Here is a 15,000-nt window from a genome sequence, read left to right as displayed (position 1 = left end):
CAGCGTCTCCTCTGTTAGAAAAAAACATGTAATAGAGCACTACAATCGCGTCCTTAATGTTAAGCGTTGCTGCAGGCTAGACTCCTTTACTTGTAAAGCACTTTGATCACGTTTAGTGGATATTGTGCTATATAAATGCCCAGGTTAAAAAATGTATAAAAGACCTTAGGGGCCTTTGAATTAAAGAATTAAAGGAAAGTCAACTATTACACACACACACACACACACACACACACACACACATATTATATATATATATATATATATAATATATATATATATATATATATATATATATATATATAATATATATAATAGTTGACTTTCCTAGGGTTGGAAGTGTCTTGGCAATCAACGTTGTCATAAAAAAGGTTTATATTACAGCGGTCTCCGTTTTCAAGCATGATCCGACTATACGCACGCTCGGGACACGATACAGAATTTTTACAATACAACTTTACCCCTCTATAAGCACGCTCACCAAAAAGGACTCTGTTAATAATAATAATAATAATAATAATAATAATAATAATAATAATAATAATAATAGATATTTATTGTCCATAAATATGGCAATTTGTCATTTAGTTACACTTGTTATAACGTTAAATGATAACTATAACATTGAAAAGATATTTCACTCCTACTTATTTTCTCTTTCTCTCCCCCCCCCCCCCGCCCCCCTCTCTCTCTCTCTTCCTCTCTTTCTTTCACACGTGCGATATACACAACATAAACATATTCATTTCGTTTTCAATCTGTTACAATTGTGGCAATTCGACACCAAAAATTATCATCATTATCAATTGGTCAGTTAATCTAACATTAAATAAATTAATCAGTTAATCAGTCAACTTATCAATCCTTGGTTTTTCTGTACCATATGAAATATTCAAAAATTTTTTTGCTGATGGAACGAACGTTGATTTATACTTGTTAGTTCTTCATTTAATCTGACAAAACCTTCTCCCAGATGGTAAAAGACTAAATTCATGGTATAAAATATGTTTTTTATTGTTGGTAATTGAGAATGCTTTCCTTTCTATTGCTTTTCCATGAATTCTTTCTACTCCATCAAGAGCATGTTCACATCTGTCATTTCTATTACTCACATAACCTCCCTTGCAAAATACAAGTAACACCTCAGTGATGAAATGGACAATACAGGCCTGTCATAAAATCTTCAAGTGATGACAGTAGGCAGGCTCAAGCAGCTCATTGAACTGCTACGGGGTGGGGGGGGGGGGGGCAGTCTTAGGCATGGTGTCCATTTGTGGTGATGTTGACATGGTGCTGGAAGCGAGGTAAGGGAGGGGAGGCTCGGACTGTCACCAGGGCCCAATTTCACGTAGATGGACTAGATTTAGTAATTGACTAGTCCAGTAAATGTCTTGTTGTCTAAGCCTAAGCAGAGCAAGTGACTAAATAAATTGGATTTCATGAACGTTAGCCCCGTTAGTCTCTTGCCTAGACGTAGGCGTTGTAAGGACGTTGATTAATTCGTCTATTTTGTGCTGGTAACATCACGCTCTCTAGTACGCGACGGCAGGTAAGATATCAGCCTTCATAATTTCAATGCAAAAGATTTCCAAACAGGAAATTAGCAACACATATGGTATAGATTATATTTCGTTCCGTTTCATATTTGAACTTACTTTTGCCATGATGAATCAAATCACGTGATATTGACTGTCGACTGAAAGACCACAATAATGTCCATGGTCGACTGTCAATTCTATATTTAGGCCAATGAAAGTTTCAATGAAACTCAAACGAATTGAACCACAAAAAAACCCAAAACAAACAAACCAAACAAATAAAATAGAAAGTGTGTTCTGATGAATCACAGTCGCCAGTCTATATCACGTGATTTAAATGAAGAATGTGCCCATAAGCGAGGGATGGGATGGAAGACCAGCCAAAAATTGTGTGGGATGTTGACTGAACTTTAAAAAAAAACAAAAACCCAACGAAAATCCTATTTGTATTCTTCTTCTTCGTATCCCCCCCCCCCCCCATATTGTCTCCATGTTTTGGATGTTTAGTTGGTGTCTTCCATGATTTGTCAGGGCCCCGTGTAGTTTAGACTACAGAGGTACCCCCTCATATTGTCTCCATATTTGGATGTTTAGTTGGTGTCTTCCATGATTTGTCAGGGCCCCGTGTAGTTTAGACTACAGAGGTACCCCCTCATATTGTCTCCATGTTTGGATGTTTAGTTGGTGTCTTCCATGATTTGTCAGGGCCCCGTGTAGTTTAGACTACAGAGGTACCCCCTTATATTGTCTCCATGTTTGGATGTTTAGTTGGTGTCTTCCATGATTTGTCAGGGCCCCGTGTAGTTTAGACTACAGAGGTGTGGTACTAGGCCAAAAATCCTCTCTTGTTGCATACTTTTAACAATTCTGGAGAAAATGGTGGGCGTCTTCGTCTTTACCACAATCACACATACACCCGTTTCTCATATTCTGAGAATCTTGTGCATGTGGTTGTTTCAGGCGATTATGTCCCGTTTATATTCTAAAAATAGTGGTCTGGTCTTTTCTATTTAGTAATATAAAATTTTAACGACTTTTTTTCTTCATTCGGACTTTAATTCTTTCTGCTTGGGGGTAGTCCTTTATAATAACCGTTCCCTGATGTATTTCATTTCCAACTGGAAATTTCAAAAATAAATTAACACCCTCCCCCAACAATAATAGAAACTCTAAAAGGAGGACTTCGATGTCTTCATAAAGAAAGTTTTATTCCACACAAGATACAACCAAAGGAAATTCGCAAAGTAAAAAAAATAAAAAAGACCTGTTTTAGAAAATAAGAATCATAATAAATTATCTAAGCATTTATGACAAAAAAGTTGATAAACTATCAAATATAATTCCCTTTATATATCTCAAAAGGACATTTAGGTTTCTGGTTGACCTAATGAAATATAAAGTATTAACCCAAGCATCAGCTGTAGTTGCAAAGCTGTAAAGTGAGCATTTAGAGTAAATACTCAAGCTTGTGGCAAAACGAGATGCGGACAATGGAGTGGTTTGTTTTGTTTTTATAGTGCTTACGACACTATTAGGTCATTTCAGGGCCAGTTAAAAGGATGGCGATAGAGTAAAGTTGTACGTTGAAAGTACCAAAGAGAAATGAAAACAAACGGGACTGATTTAAATAGAGAACAAAAGATTCCACGATCAATCCACGCATGTGCCGATTTTGACATTCCCTGAAAGTCCAATCCAGCAAAAGCAAATGATCCTGCTATGAAGGATACACTCAAATGTTTACAAAGTACAATATACAGTGTTCAAAACTAATAATCATAATACAACATAATAGTAACAAAGAGATGATTTACAAGGACAAACTATCTCTCAAAAAAATTACTACACATTTGACTGTTTCCCTCCCTGCTAAAGATCCCCGCCAGGACAAGGAAATAAACCGAGCAATATTAATCCAGAACAAAGACAGAGAGTAAAATGGAAAGTGAAAACAAATGTGGGGGATGAAAGTCACAGTAAGTGACCTCCTGCCCATCATGGAGGTCAGAAAACCCCTCCCACCAATGGAATGGAGTGTTGGTGCAATGCCTCATTGATGAAAGGCACAGTCAGTAAGTGACCTCCTGCCCATCATGGAGGTCAGAAAACCCCTCCCACCAATGGAGTGTTGGTGCAATGCCTCATTGATGAAAGGCACAGCAAGTGACGTCCTGCCCATCATGAAGGTCAGAAAACCCCTACCAGCAATGGAGTGTTGGTGCAATGCACCATTGATGAAAGGCACAGTAAGCGACCTCCTGCCCATCATGGAGGTCAGACAAGCCCTCCCAGCAATGGAGGGTTGGTGCAATGCCTCATTGATGAAAGGCAGGGTAAGTGACCTCCTGCCCATCATGGAGGTCAGACAACCCCTCCCAGCAATGGAGTGTTGGTGCAATGCCCCATTGATGAAAGGCACAGTAAGTGACCTCCTGCCCATCATGGAGGTCAGACAACCCCTCCCACCAATGGAGTGTTGGTGCAATGCCTCAGTCACTTTTAGTTTTTTGGGCTTTTTAGGCGCTAGCGATACTTATAGGTCATTTCTGCATTGTAAAATGGAAGATGATAAATGAAAAATTATAGATGTAAATTTTAAAGTACTAAAGTAACGTAAAACAATGGGGACTGTTTCAAATAAAGAATATCCTGGCACAAGCAAAGGATCCGCTCAAATGTTTATCAATTAGATACAAAATATTAAAAACGAAAACTATAAGGGTGTATATCAGAGAGATGATTTACAAGGGAAAAAAATATCATCTCTCAAAAAAATAAAAAGGAAAAAAAAAGAACTATACATTTGAATGATTCCCCTCGGCAAAGGATCCCTACCAGGACCAGGAAAAAACCAGAGCAATCTCAATCTAGAGCAAGGAGAGCAATACGGAAAGGGAAAACAGATATGGATGAGAGTAGAAGTAGATCCCATCCTGTCCTTATTCACTCAACCATCTTATGGAACATGTCGATACAGAGGAATGTTGCCAGGTACAGCGATGGAAATTTAAAAAAAGGTTTTCATTTCAATCATGATTATAACAATGGATTCTAAAAACAATTGTGTTAAACAAAGCATTTTTCTAAAGAGCATAAAAAACACATTGACAAACAGATACACACACACACATATATACACACACACACCCACACATATATATACACACACACACACACACACACACACACCCACACATATATACACCCACACCCACAATTACAAACAGATGCACAGATTGTAAATTGTTTAAAAACTCAAATCATTAATAACACATTATCTGTATAAAAATACCCAGGAATGGACGATAGCATCATTACAAATACAGGTCCCCCTTCCCCCCCCCCCCCCCCCCCCAACCTCTAAACACAAAGAATACATAGGTGGATGATTTACAGGAAAAAACAACCCATTAAAAAAAATAAGAAGAATTTTACGGCACTTGCAACACATATTGGTCATATCATCGAATTACAATTAAAGCATCTAAAAAAAGGTAAGACAAATGGGAACTGGTTCAAATCAGCAACTCAAGGAAACAAATAAAACAATATGAATGCCGACATCTAACAGGGTTAAAACGAATTAAGTCTCTTTTGGTAGCACGAACCATCTCCTTACAACACTGTTTGGCTTTAATGAAGAGAGTAAAAAAATATGACATTACATCATAACATCCACGACATAAAATTCACAGAAGTGGCTATCCGTAGAAAAGATGAAACTGACTGACATTGTGCTCCATCACTTATGGCTTTTTTAAAAGCAACAACGGCTTCATGACTTAGGAAATGGACAGCATCTGACGCAACCTTTAATCAATTAAGACAAATCAAACCACATGACATGTTTCATGTTCAAGGACAATTTAAACATTGAGAAAACATTCAGTCTCACAAAACAGTCTAACAGGTCATGAAATGGGAAGAAAACACTAAACAGATGACAGAATACCAGACAAAGCAGAAAAAAATACAAGAAAAAATATCATCACGCTAAAATCAGATTTTCTCAACTAGAGGCTGAACCTCATATTATAGGTTATGCAATAAATTGGGACAACTTAATGCTTGTGTTACTTTACATTGAGGTGAGTCATTTTTCAGATGGTTTTCTTTATATTTTTCCTTCTGCTGTATTTGGCCCTGTATCCTTTACACTTTTTCAGAATTTGGTTTAACAGTTACAAACCATAACAACTATTCCAAGAAGTTACAAAATTAGAAAGATTTCCCCACGATAATTCCGAAACTCTTGAAAACAAAGACATCCAGCGACAGTGATGACAAGAACATTGAGATAACAATAAACAAATCCTATGCAAGATCCCAGCCCAGGCTGAGAGTTAATGGTGAATTAAATCTTATGATTTACATTATTTATTATTATAAACAGCAAATATCTTAGTCGAAGCACTAAGAGGCTGATCATAGCATACGATAATAATAATAATAATAACAATAACAATAATAATAATAATGATAATAATATGAAATTAGAAACGCTATCTGTTTTTTTAATATTAATAGCTCGTTAATACACGTCTTGAAATGTTTACAAAATTAATTATTTCTTATCACAGATTCTACATCATCAACAAATTGTCAAAGTTTCTGTTCCTAGTTTCATGCCATTTGAAATACTTCTAGACTATTCTAAAGGCAATGTCTCCAATATTAAGTCTAAGTCAATTGAATTGACGTAAGATCTTCCAATCTCAAAGACAGTGACTTACTACAAATAGGTCTTAGGCAATTTACATACATCAATAATTTAATTATTCTATAAATAGAAAGCATATCAGAGATGCCAAATAAATAAAAATAAATAAATGAACATTTACATAATTTTGACACGAAATGGAAAGAAGCAAATCAAGAATGGATGGTACATTTTACAGTATTTATATATCTTGGTGTACATTTATGTAGCGTAATAAATATAATTATGACATAAGACAAACAATAAGTCACAAACTGACTACACTACAAGTACAGGTAAGTTGTGGAATGGTTAGGACTGCTGTGTACTAACGAAGTGAGTCTTTATTTTGGCCAAATTTTTTTACTACAAATAGCGAGGATAAAACAAAATATCGTTTAAAAAATGCCACAGAAAATAAATGCCACTGAAAATAAACTCCATGACTTAAAATATGTATTTGATGAAAAAGATGTTAAATATTTAAATATTATATTTCAAGTTGACCTGTGATTATTGTCCTCAAAAAGTAATGATCATATCGGGGAATTTTTGAAATGTATCTTTTTTTTTTTCACTCCATCATAGGATTTTTAAAGCTCTTTTGACCAAGGCATCCTTTGTCATGATAAGTTATGTTATGTCATGAATTAATAAAACTTTTGGCTGGTAAAATATTATCAAACCCGAAACTTTTTTGAGGTATTTGAAGACTCTTTTTTGTTTTTTGTTTTTTAGGTCTCAGTTAAATGAAATCTTGACAAGTTGAGTCATCTTAATGAATGAATTGGTTTTTGAAGTACAAAATTTATAGCCAAAATGAAAATAGGCATTTGGTCAAAGCACACAGTACTGATTACCATTCTTATTGCACTCTGTTGTATTCTTAAACAATTCAGTGTGTTTGTGTGTGTGTGTGTGTGTTTGCTTATGTGAGAGTAAATGTGTGTATGTAACATTAAATCATTCTTCTTTCACGAATACACCAATTGATTCCGTTACTATAAGTATTACCGTTGATGACAATAAAATAAAAGAAAAAGAAGAAAATAAATAGAAAGACTGAGTTATCACATTTGTGAGCCATTCCATCAACCTGGTACAACTCGATTTTAAGCCAAAAATAGAAACTTTTAGTAAACAATATTTAATTTGATTTCCTAAACTGCTACCCCCCCCCCCCCCCCATGTCAAAATGACCACATTCACACAAAACCAAGCTGAGTAGTTGGGTCACATTTATGTCAGTTATGTGGCAGGTCGGTGTGACCTAGTATGGGATCTGATTTTGATAATATTGAAGAATATCGTAAGTCTTGCCTCTCCAGTTCAGGCAACTGTCCTTGATGACCTTGAGCATGGTGCTGGCAGCTTCCCTCTCACTGGCCTGAGGGCAAAATCGAGCACGGAGAAGTTTGATGGTCTGACCTCGAAAACATGGAAGTCGTGTGTCCAGCATGAGGGAGACCAGGGAGATGATGGCTTCTTGGTATGGTCTGGGGAAAAGGATTCAGTCATAGATTTACGTCTTATTTGTATTCACGATACTCAATAGTGTGTGTCTGTGTTGTAGAGGTAAGGTCATGCACCTAAATTAGATCCATGCTTCATCACGGCATTCAAACACGGACAGCCTTCAACAGTTTCCTTGTCCTGTCAGACATTGACATTAAATTTGGAGATGTCCTTGGTGAAAAAAAGCGTTCAGAAAAATATAAAAATTCAACCGCACCCGAAATTGATAGGAACTGATCCTTTTGATGGGCAAGTGCTCTACCACTGAGCTTAACAAAAATCCCGACCATATTTCAAATAGAAAACGATAAAAATACAAGTGTTGCCTTTTATAATAAATATCATTGTATTTATATCAATATGTTATGAAGATGCTTACAAAGAATTTCCTTTAAGAATGTCCATAAATCAAATTTCATCCGAGTTTATATTGAGTATATTAAAAAAAAACATTGTTTCCTTTTTGTTTTTCAATTCTAATGCAACTACTGCTGACATGCAACTTGGGTGCATTAAGTCTTACCATGGAGAGGGTACGATATAAATACATTTCATTATTAGTAATTGGTGTGCTCACCTGACGGCCAGAAATCCTTGTACACAAATCTCCATGAACCAGAGAAAGGATGGAGCCTCCATATTCCCTCCCATCACACGAAACATTTCCTCTGTTAATTTAATGTCTGGTTCCCATCCCAGATTTCCCCCTGGAGAACTCTCAAACATGAAACCAAAATCTGGAGATGCAATTCAATAATAATGCATTAACTTATAAGAGGAATAACTGAAACCCATGATGACAATTAAACAGGATTTTCCTCCTCAAAGCTACACACACACACACACACACACGAACACACCCACACACACCACACACCACACACACACACACACACACACAAACACAATTTTGCCTTCCCTATATAATTCAATAATATATATGGTAGGTTCTGTATTGTCTCACCATTGTGTATATGTCATGTAATGTCTTCCAAATGTGTACATGTCATTGCACACGTCACACATTGTGTATATGTCATGTAATGTCTTCCAAATGTGTACATGTCATTGCACACGTCACACATTGTGTATATGTCATGTAATGTCTTCCAAATGTGTACATGTCATTGCACACGTCACACATTGTCGTACCAATGTAAATGATCAACCATGCATTGTCTTCTCAATATGCAAGATATATCCTGTAGAGCAACACCAATGTGTATTTTGTCAATTGTTTTAGCGTTGTGAACAGTATTCCCTTTACCGGCTTACCAATGTGTATGATATGTCCTGTGTTGTTGATCATGATGTTACCATTGTGCCTGTCTTTAATCTGTAGGAGGTAACTAACAATACTGTAGGCTGCCATTGACACCACGAAATTGTGCCGAGCCTGTGGAGGAGAAACATGAGAATTACAACTTTGAAAAGATTGTTCCGTCCTTTGATTTGGGTTTGCATATATTCTAACATCATTTAAATATGAAATAAATTTTGGGCTAATTTGCCTAATAATCTGTTCCTTTATGACTATTTTTAAAAAGGCTTCAACCTTATTTCTTTTTTCTTTTTTTTCACATCTACTGGTGACTGAAAAAGAAGAATTTTGAGATTTTCCATGTATTCTTTTTTCTTACTTTAAGATTGTATTAAAGGGGGAGGGGAGAGAGAGAGAGAGAGAGAGAGAGAGAGAGAGAGAGAGAGAGAGAGAGAGAGAGAGAGAGAGAGAGAGAAGAGAGAGGGAGAGAGAGAGAGAGAGGAGAGAGAGAGAGAGAGAGGGAGAGAGAGAGAGAGAGAGAGAGAGAGAGAGAGAGAGAGAGAGAGAGAGAGGGGGGGGGGGCTAGTGTAAAAAAGTCACCAATAAATACTCAAATTTAGTAAATATGAATATGGACTACTTGGGAAATAATCGGAGCAAATGTGCCTATTTTTTCTTTTTTCACCATCTATTATTATAATTAATATGAGACATTGTGACACACCATAAATAGTCTGCTTTTGGCTGATATCAGCACAGGCAAATGTACTGTCAACTTAAATAGTCTCTCTTTTTGTCTTTTTACCTAACATTCCATTTCTTACATCTCATCATGACTCAACTTATTTACTAGGAACAAATTCAAATCAGACAAGTACCAAATATTGTTGAAATCAATAAAAGTTGAAGAAAGAAAATCCATTAAAAACACAAAATGAACTCTGTCTTATTTTACCTCTTGAAATCCTGGTGATTGTTCATCTCCGTAAGTGGCCAGAAAGTATTCGTCCAAAGTGATATCTGTCTGACGGCCAATCTGGTCCCGTGACTTGCTGTTGGGCACACATTCTATAACACCACACTGGCCAAAATAAAAAACCAACACAACCAAATATCACTGGACAAATAACAATAGTATTCCATTCTATAACACCACACTGGCCAAAATAAAAAACCAACACAACCAAATATCACTGGACAAATAACAATAGTATTCCATTCTATAACACCACACTGGCCAAAACAAAAAAAAAAAAAAACACAACCAAATATCACTGGGCAAATAACAATAGTATTACAGACCTGCTACATATTACTACTTACAATCAGAACAGAACTAAAAAAAATATTGAGTGGTCACAAAGAATGAGACAATTTTCAAATGGTTGTATCTTCTAAACCATTCATCCAATTGTACACAAATATACACATGTACATACATTTGTTTCCAAGCGATATTTAAAATAAACCTTACATTCAATTGAAAAACAAAGTCATAATAAGCAAAGCTCTAGAGAAAACATGCAAAATAGTCCATGTCATGGCACAAGACAGAAGGGCTAGAGCTCAGGTGGTCGCTGGTTCGGATGAGTAAGTAAGTAAGTTCTAAATGGTCAGGCAATCCTATGTTTTGGTTGGATCTTTAGTTGGATTTTTAGTTCCTCAATCTTTTTCTTCAAACTGAAATCAATTTTCTAATCTCAATATCAGTGATCTTCTTCCAACATATTGAATTCTTTACTTTAGGGTGACCTCAATAAAAGACGTTGTTTATTTCCCATCTAACCTCAATGCTCTTATCAACTTTAAAAACTGAACTGAGTGTGTGCCAGGTTGAGGGACTGGGATTCGTATTTATACCATCATGACGCTCTACTCGTTATAACATCATGATACTCTACTCGTTATAACATCATCATGCTCTACTCATTATAATATCATGACGCTCTACTCGTTATAACATCATGATGCTCTACTCGTTATAACAACATGACGTTCTACTCGTTATAACATCATGATGCTCTACTCGTTAAAACATCATGACGCTCTACTCGTTATAACATCATGACGCAATACTCATTATAACATCATGACGCTCTACTCGTTATAACATCATGACGCACTACTCATTATAACATCATGATGCTCTACTCGTTATAACATCATGACGCTCTACGTTATAACATCATGACGCACTACTCATTATAACATCATGACGCTCTACTCATTATAACATCATGACGCACTACTCATTATAACATCATGACGCTCTACTCGTTATAACATCATGACGCACTACTCGTTATAACATCATGACGCACTACTCATTATAACATCATGATGCACTACTCGGTGAATGATTTATTAATTATTCTTGTTGATAATTAATATCCATTTCAGAAAAAGGAATATTAGTAAAATCTCTTCATCCATTTTTTGTTTACAGCAAGCCTCTTCTTTCAATGATAAAACTGATATGGTTTGGATTTATACCAATTAAGACCTTGGGGTGTTCAACACCAGATTTGCCGGCCTGACTGAATTATTTATAAAGTGAACAGTATCAGTTGTCTATGGGGGAATGTGGAAAACCATACAATTCAAAAAAGAGACAAAAGTCATTTGTATTGAAATAAAAAGGTGGCAGATCATATTTTTGCTCATTGATAGTTCCAATACCCCACCCTCACTACATTGTTGCCTTGCAAAGGCATTGGGGAAAAGGAGTTGTCTGTGTTGATCTTCCCTGTCCCGATCAGGCCAAGTAAGGAGTGCCTTACGAGTGTTGACGAAAAGCAGAATATAATACAACCAACTGGTGTGCCAATTTCTAATCATAAAAAATGCCATGGGTTTTCCAAGAGAAACATAAGACAAGATTAAAAGTGTTTGACAATTAAATCAAAAGGCATCATAGGTACAGTTTCTAACAAACACCTGAGCAATTCAACACAGATAGAGAAAAAGAATATGAAATGAATTCATAACAACAATAATAACAAAAGCTAGTCTAATGCCACTTAAATATAATTTTTAAGTAAAGCAAAATAACTGATGTATCCATCATATATGGCTCAAAGTAAATTATCCTTTTCTACTTTCTGAAGCCATGGAAATTGTTAAATCCATATAGGATTGAAATAAGTTTTCCAAGCAGACATGACCGTTTTGTATACCCCAAAATTATAACATTTATGACAGAAAAAAAAAAATCCAAGATAAAAGAAACAGAAAGCAAATGAAAATGAATAATCACCTATACAAACAATTTGGATGTTTTGTTGAAAGCATTAAAAACCTGGATGGAGACTAAACAAAGACAATCACGACATGTAATCAACTGGAGTTTAGTTGATCAAGTTTTCTGTTTCAGATAATTTTTGTTTGTTTGTTTGTTGCTTTAGGTCTCTTCCAACACAATTGAGGTTATATGAGAGACCGCTGAAACAAAAAAAAAGCAATCTAACAAAAATAGTACAAATGTAAATCAAAATCATAACGAACCTAAAGATATCATAAGCTAAATTATAAATAACCAAGAACAAACAGGCAGAAGATTTACAGAAAAAAAAAATATCCCCTGTCAAAAATACAATCACAAACCAAAGAAGCAGGATAGGCTAGTAAAGAGAAGAAGAAACGACATCACTATCGGATCGTACACCCATGCGAACATCATAGGTATATGATTCAAGGGTGATGCTCCCATCCAACCACCCGCTTTTCAGATAATTAATCTACCACCTACCAAAAAAAAAGTGGGTCTATAGAAAATTACCATCTACCAAAAAAGTGGGTCTATAGAAAATTACCATCTACCACAAAAAGTGGGTCTACAATCTACCATAAAAAAGTGGGTCTATACAAAATTACCATCTACCACAAAAAGTGGGTCTATAGCAATCTACCATCTACCACAAAAAGTGGGTCTACAGCAATCTACCATCTACCATAAAAAGTGGGTCTATAGAAAATTACCATCTACCACAAAAAGTGGGTCTATAGCAATCTACCATCTACCACAAAAAGTGGGTCTACAGCAATCTACCATCTACCATTAAAAGTAGGTCTATAGCAATCTACCATCTACCACAAAAAGTGGGTCTATAATAATCTGCCATCCACCACAAAAAGTGGGTCTACAGCAATCTACCATCTACCATAAAAAGTGGGTCTATAGCAATCTACCATAAAAAGTGGGTCTACAGCAATCTACCATCTACCACAAAAGTGGGTCTATAGCAATTTACCATAAAAAGTGGGTCTACAGCAATCTACCATCTACCATAAAAAGTGGGTCTATAGCAATCTACCATAAAAAGTGGGTCTACAGCAATCTACCATCTACCACAAAAGTGGGTCTATAGCAATCTACCATAAAAAGTGGGTCTATAGCAATCTACCATCTACCATAAAAAGTGGGTCTACGGCAATCTACCATCTACCACAAAAAGTGGGTCTATAGCAATCTACCATCTACCACAAAAAGTGGGTCTATAGCAATCTAACATCTACCACAAAAAGTGGGTCTATAGCAATCTACAATCTACCACAAAAAGTGGGTCTATAGCAATCTACCATCCACCACAAAAAGTGGGTCTATAGCAATCTACCATCTACCACAAAAAGTGTGTCTATAATAATCTACCATCTACCACAAAAAGTGGGTCCAGAGCAATCTACCATCTACCACAAAAAGTGGGTCTATAGCAATCTACCATCTATCACAAAAAGTGGGTCTATAGCAATATACCATCTACCACCAAGGATTCCAATAAAAATGAAAATAAAAATAATTTAGAGGCGTAAAAACCCTGTAATTTCTGGTTAAAAACCTACTAAAAATAATTGATTTGATAAATGTAGATGGCATTTCTTGATTAAAATTTCCAATTAAAACAAAAAAAAAAAAGAGGAAGGCTCAAAATCAGATCAGAATCTTAGAGATAGAGATAGATAGAGAGAGAGAGAGAGAGAGAGAGAGAGAGAGAGAGAGAGAGAGAGAGAGAGAGAGAGAGAGAGAGAGAGAGAGAGACTTACCCCTGGTGCAGTGGCCACAACTCGATAAGGTGCAAGGTACAGTTTGAGTCCAGACTGTTCAAAAATGTTACGGAATAGTTCTATAACTTGTAAAGCCAGCATGTCCTGTGGATTTCAAACAATCTGATACTAACATCAAACTTTTATGAGTGCAACTAAAAGAATTCAATTTCTTTCACCAATATGAGACCACCCATTTACAGTTCTAAAACTGATGTAAAAGCATTTGTAAATGCTGAGACTATTTATGAATTCTTAAACAACAAACACCGGCCGGTCACCTTAAACACAGACTAGCTTGCAAATTCATAAGTATGTTATAAAAAAAAAGATGTAGACTAAAGCTCCTTTATCTGGCATGGCAGTATTTTGCTTCGCTTGCAGTCGCCAGAAAAATAATAGGATCTCTGATTTGCATTGCGGCCGCAAAATCTGCAGTTTAAAATTTTTTATTTTGCAAATTTTCGAGATTTTACACGTGTGTGGGAATAGCTTCCATCATCCAACCCTCCAATCCATAAATATTGATGAGACCATCCACCCTCCAATCCATGAATATTGACACCATCCACCCTCCAATCCATAAATATTGACACCATCCACCCTCCAATCCATAAACATTGACACCATCCACCCTCCAATCCATAAATATTGACACCATCCACCCTCCAATCCATAAACATTGAGACCATCCAACTCTCCAATCCATAAATATTGATGAGACCATCCAACCCTCCAATCCATAAATATTGATGAGACCATCCAACCCTTCAATCCATAAATATTGAGACCATCCAAACCTCCAATCCATAAATATTGATGAGATCATCCAACCCTCCAATCCATAAATATTGAGACCATCCAACCCTCCAATCCATAAAATATTGAGACCATCCAACCCTCCAATCCATAAATATTGAGACCATCCAACCCTCCAATCCATAAAT

At 36.0% G+C, this 15,000-nt stretch overlaps 1 protein-coding gene across 6 annotated transcripts in view; it reads right to left on the bottom strand.

Moving 5' to 3' along the window:
- Positions 1–6,801: 6,801 nt before the first annotated feature.
- LOC144968879 (phosphatidylinositol 4-kinase alpha-like) overlaps positions 6,802–15,000 on the bottom strand; it is a 110,597-nt gene continuing 102,398 nt past the window's right edge. For 4 of the 6 annotated variants that reach the window (XM_078907695.1, XM_078907697.1, XM_078907698.1 and 1 more), the window contains 5 exons: positions 14,054–14,158; positions 9,969–10,094; positions 9,028–9,148; positions 8,330–8,489; positions 6,802–7,733 (listed from right to left, as the gene is read on the bottom strand). In XM_078907695.1, coding sequence (XP_078763821.1) covers positions 7,508–7,733; positions 8,330–8,489; positions 9,028–9,148; positions 9,969–10,094; positions 14,054–14,158 — 738 coding nt within the window. In that variant the 3' untranslated portion in view covers positions 6,802–7,507. The remainder of the gene's footprint in view (positions 7,734–8,329; positions 8,490–9,027; positions 9,149–9,968; positions 10,095–14,053; positions 14,159–15,000) is intronic. The other 2 variants (XM_078907694.1, XM_078907696.1) reach the window with 1 other exon arrangement.

Source organism: Berghia stephanieae, chromosome 3 (genome assembly GCF_034508935.2).
Source record: "Berghia stephanieae isolate SIO BIC M18660-M18661 chromosome 3, UCSD_Bste_1.3, whole genome shotgun sequence".
NCBI classification, from domain to species: Eukaryota; Metazoa; Mollusca; class Gastropoda; order Nudibranchia; family Aeolidiidae; genus Berghia; species Berghia stephanieae.
Note: the sequence above shows the minus strand (reverse complement) of the source record. Positions and strands in the feature narration are given on the sequence as shown.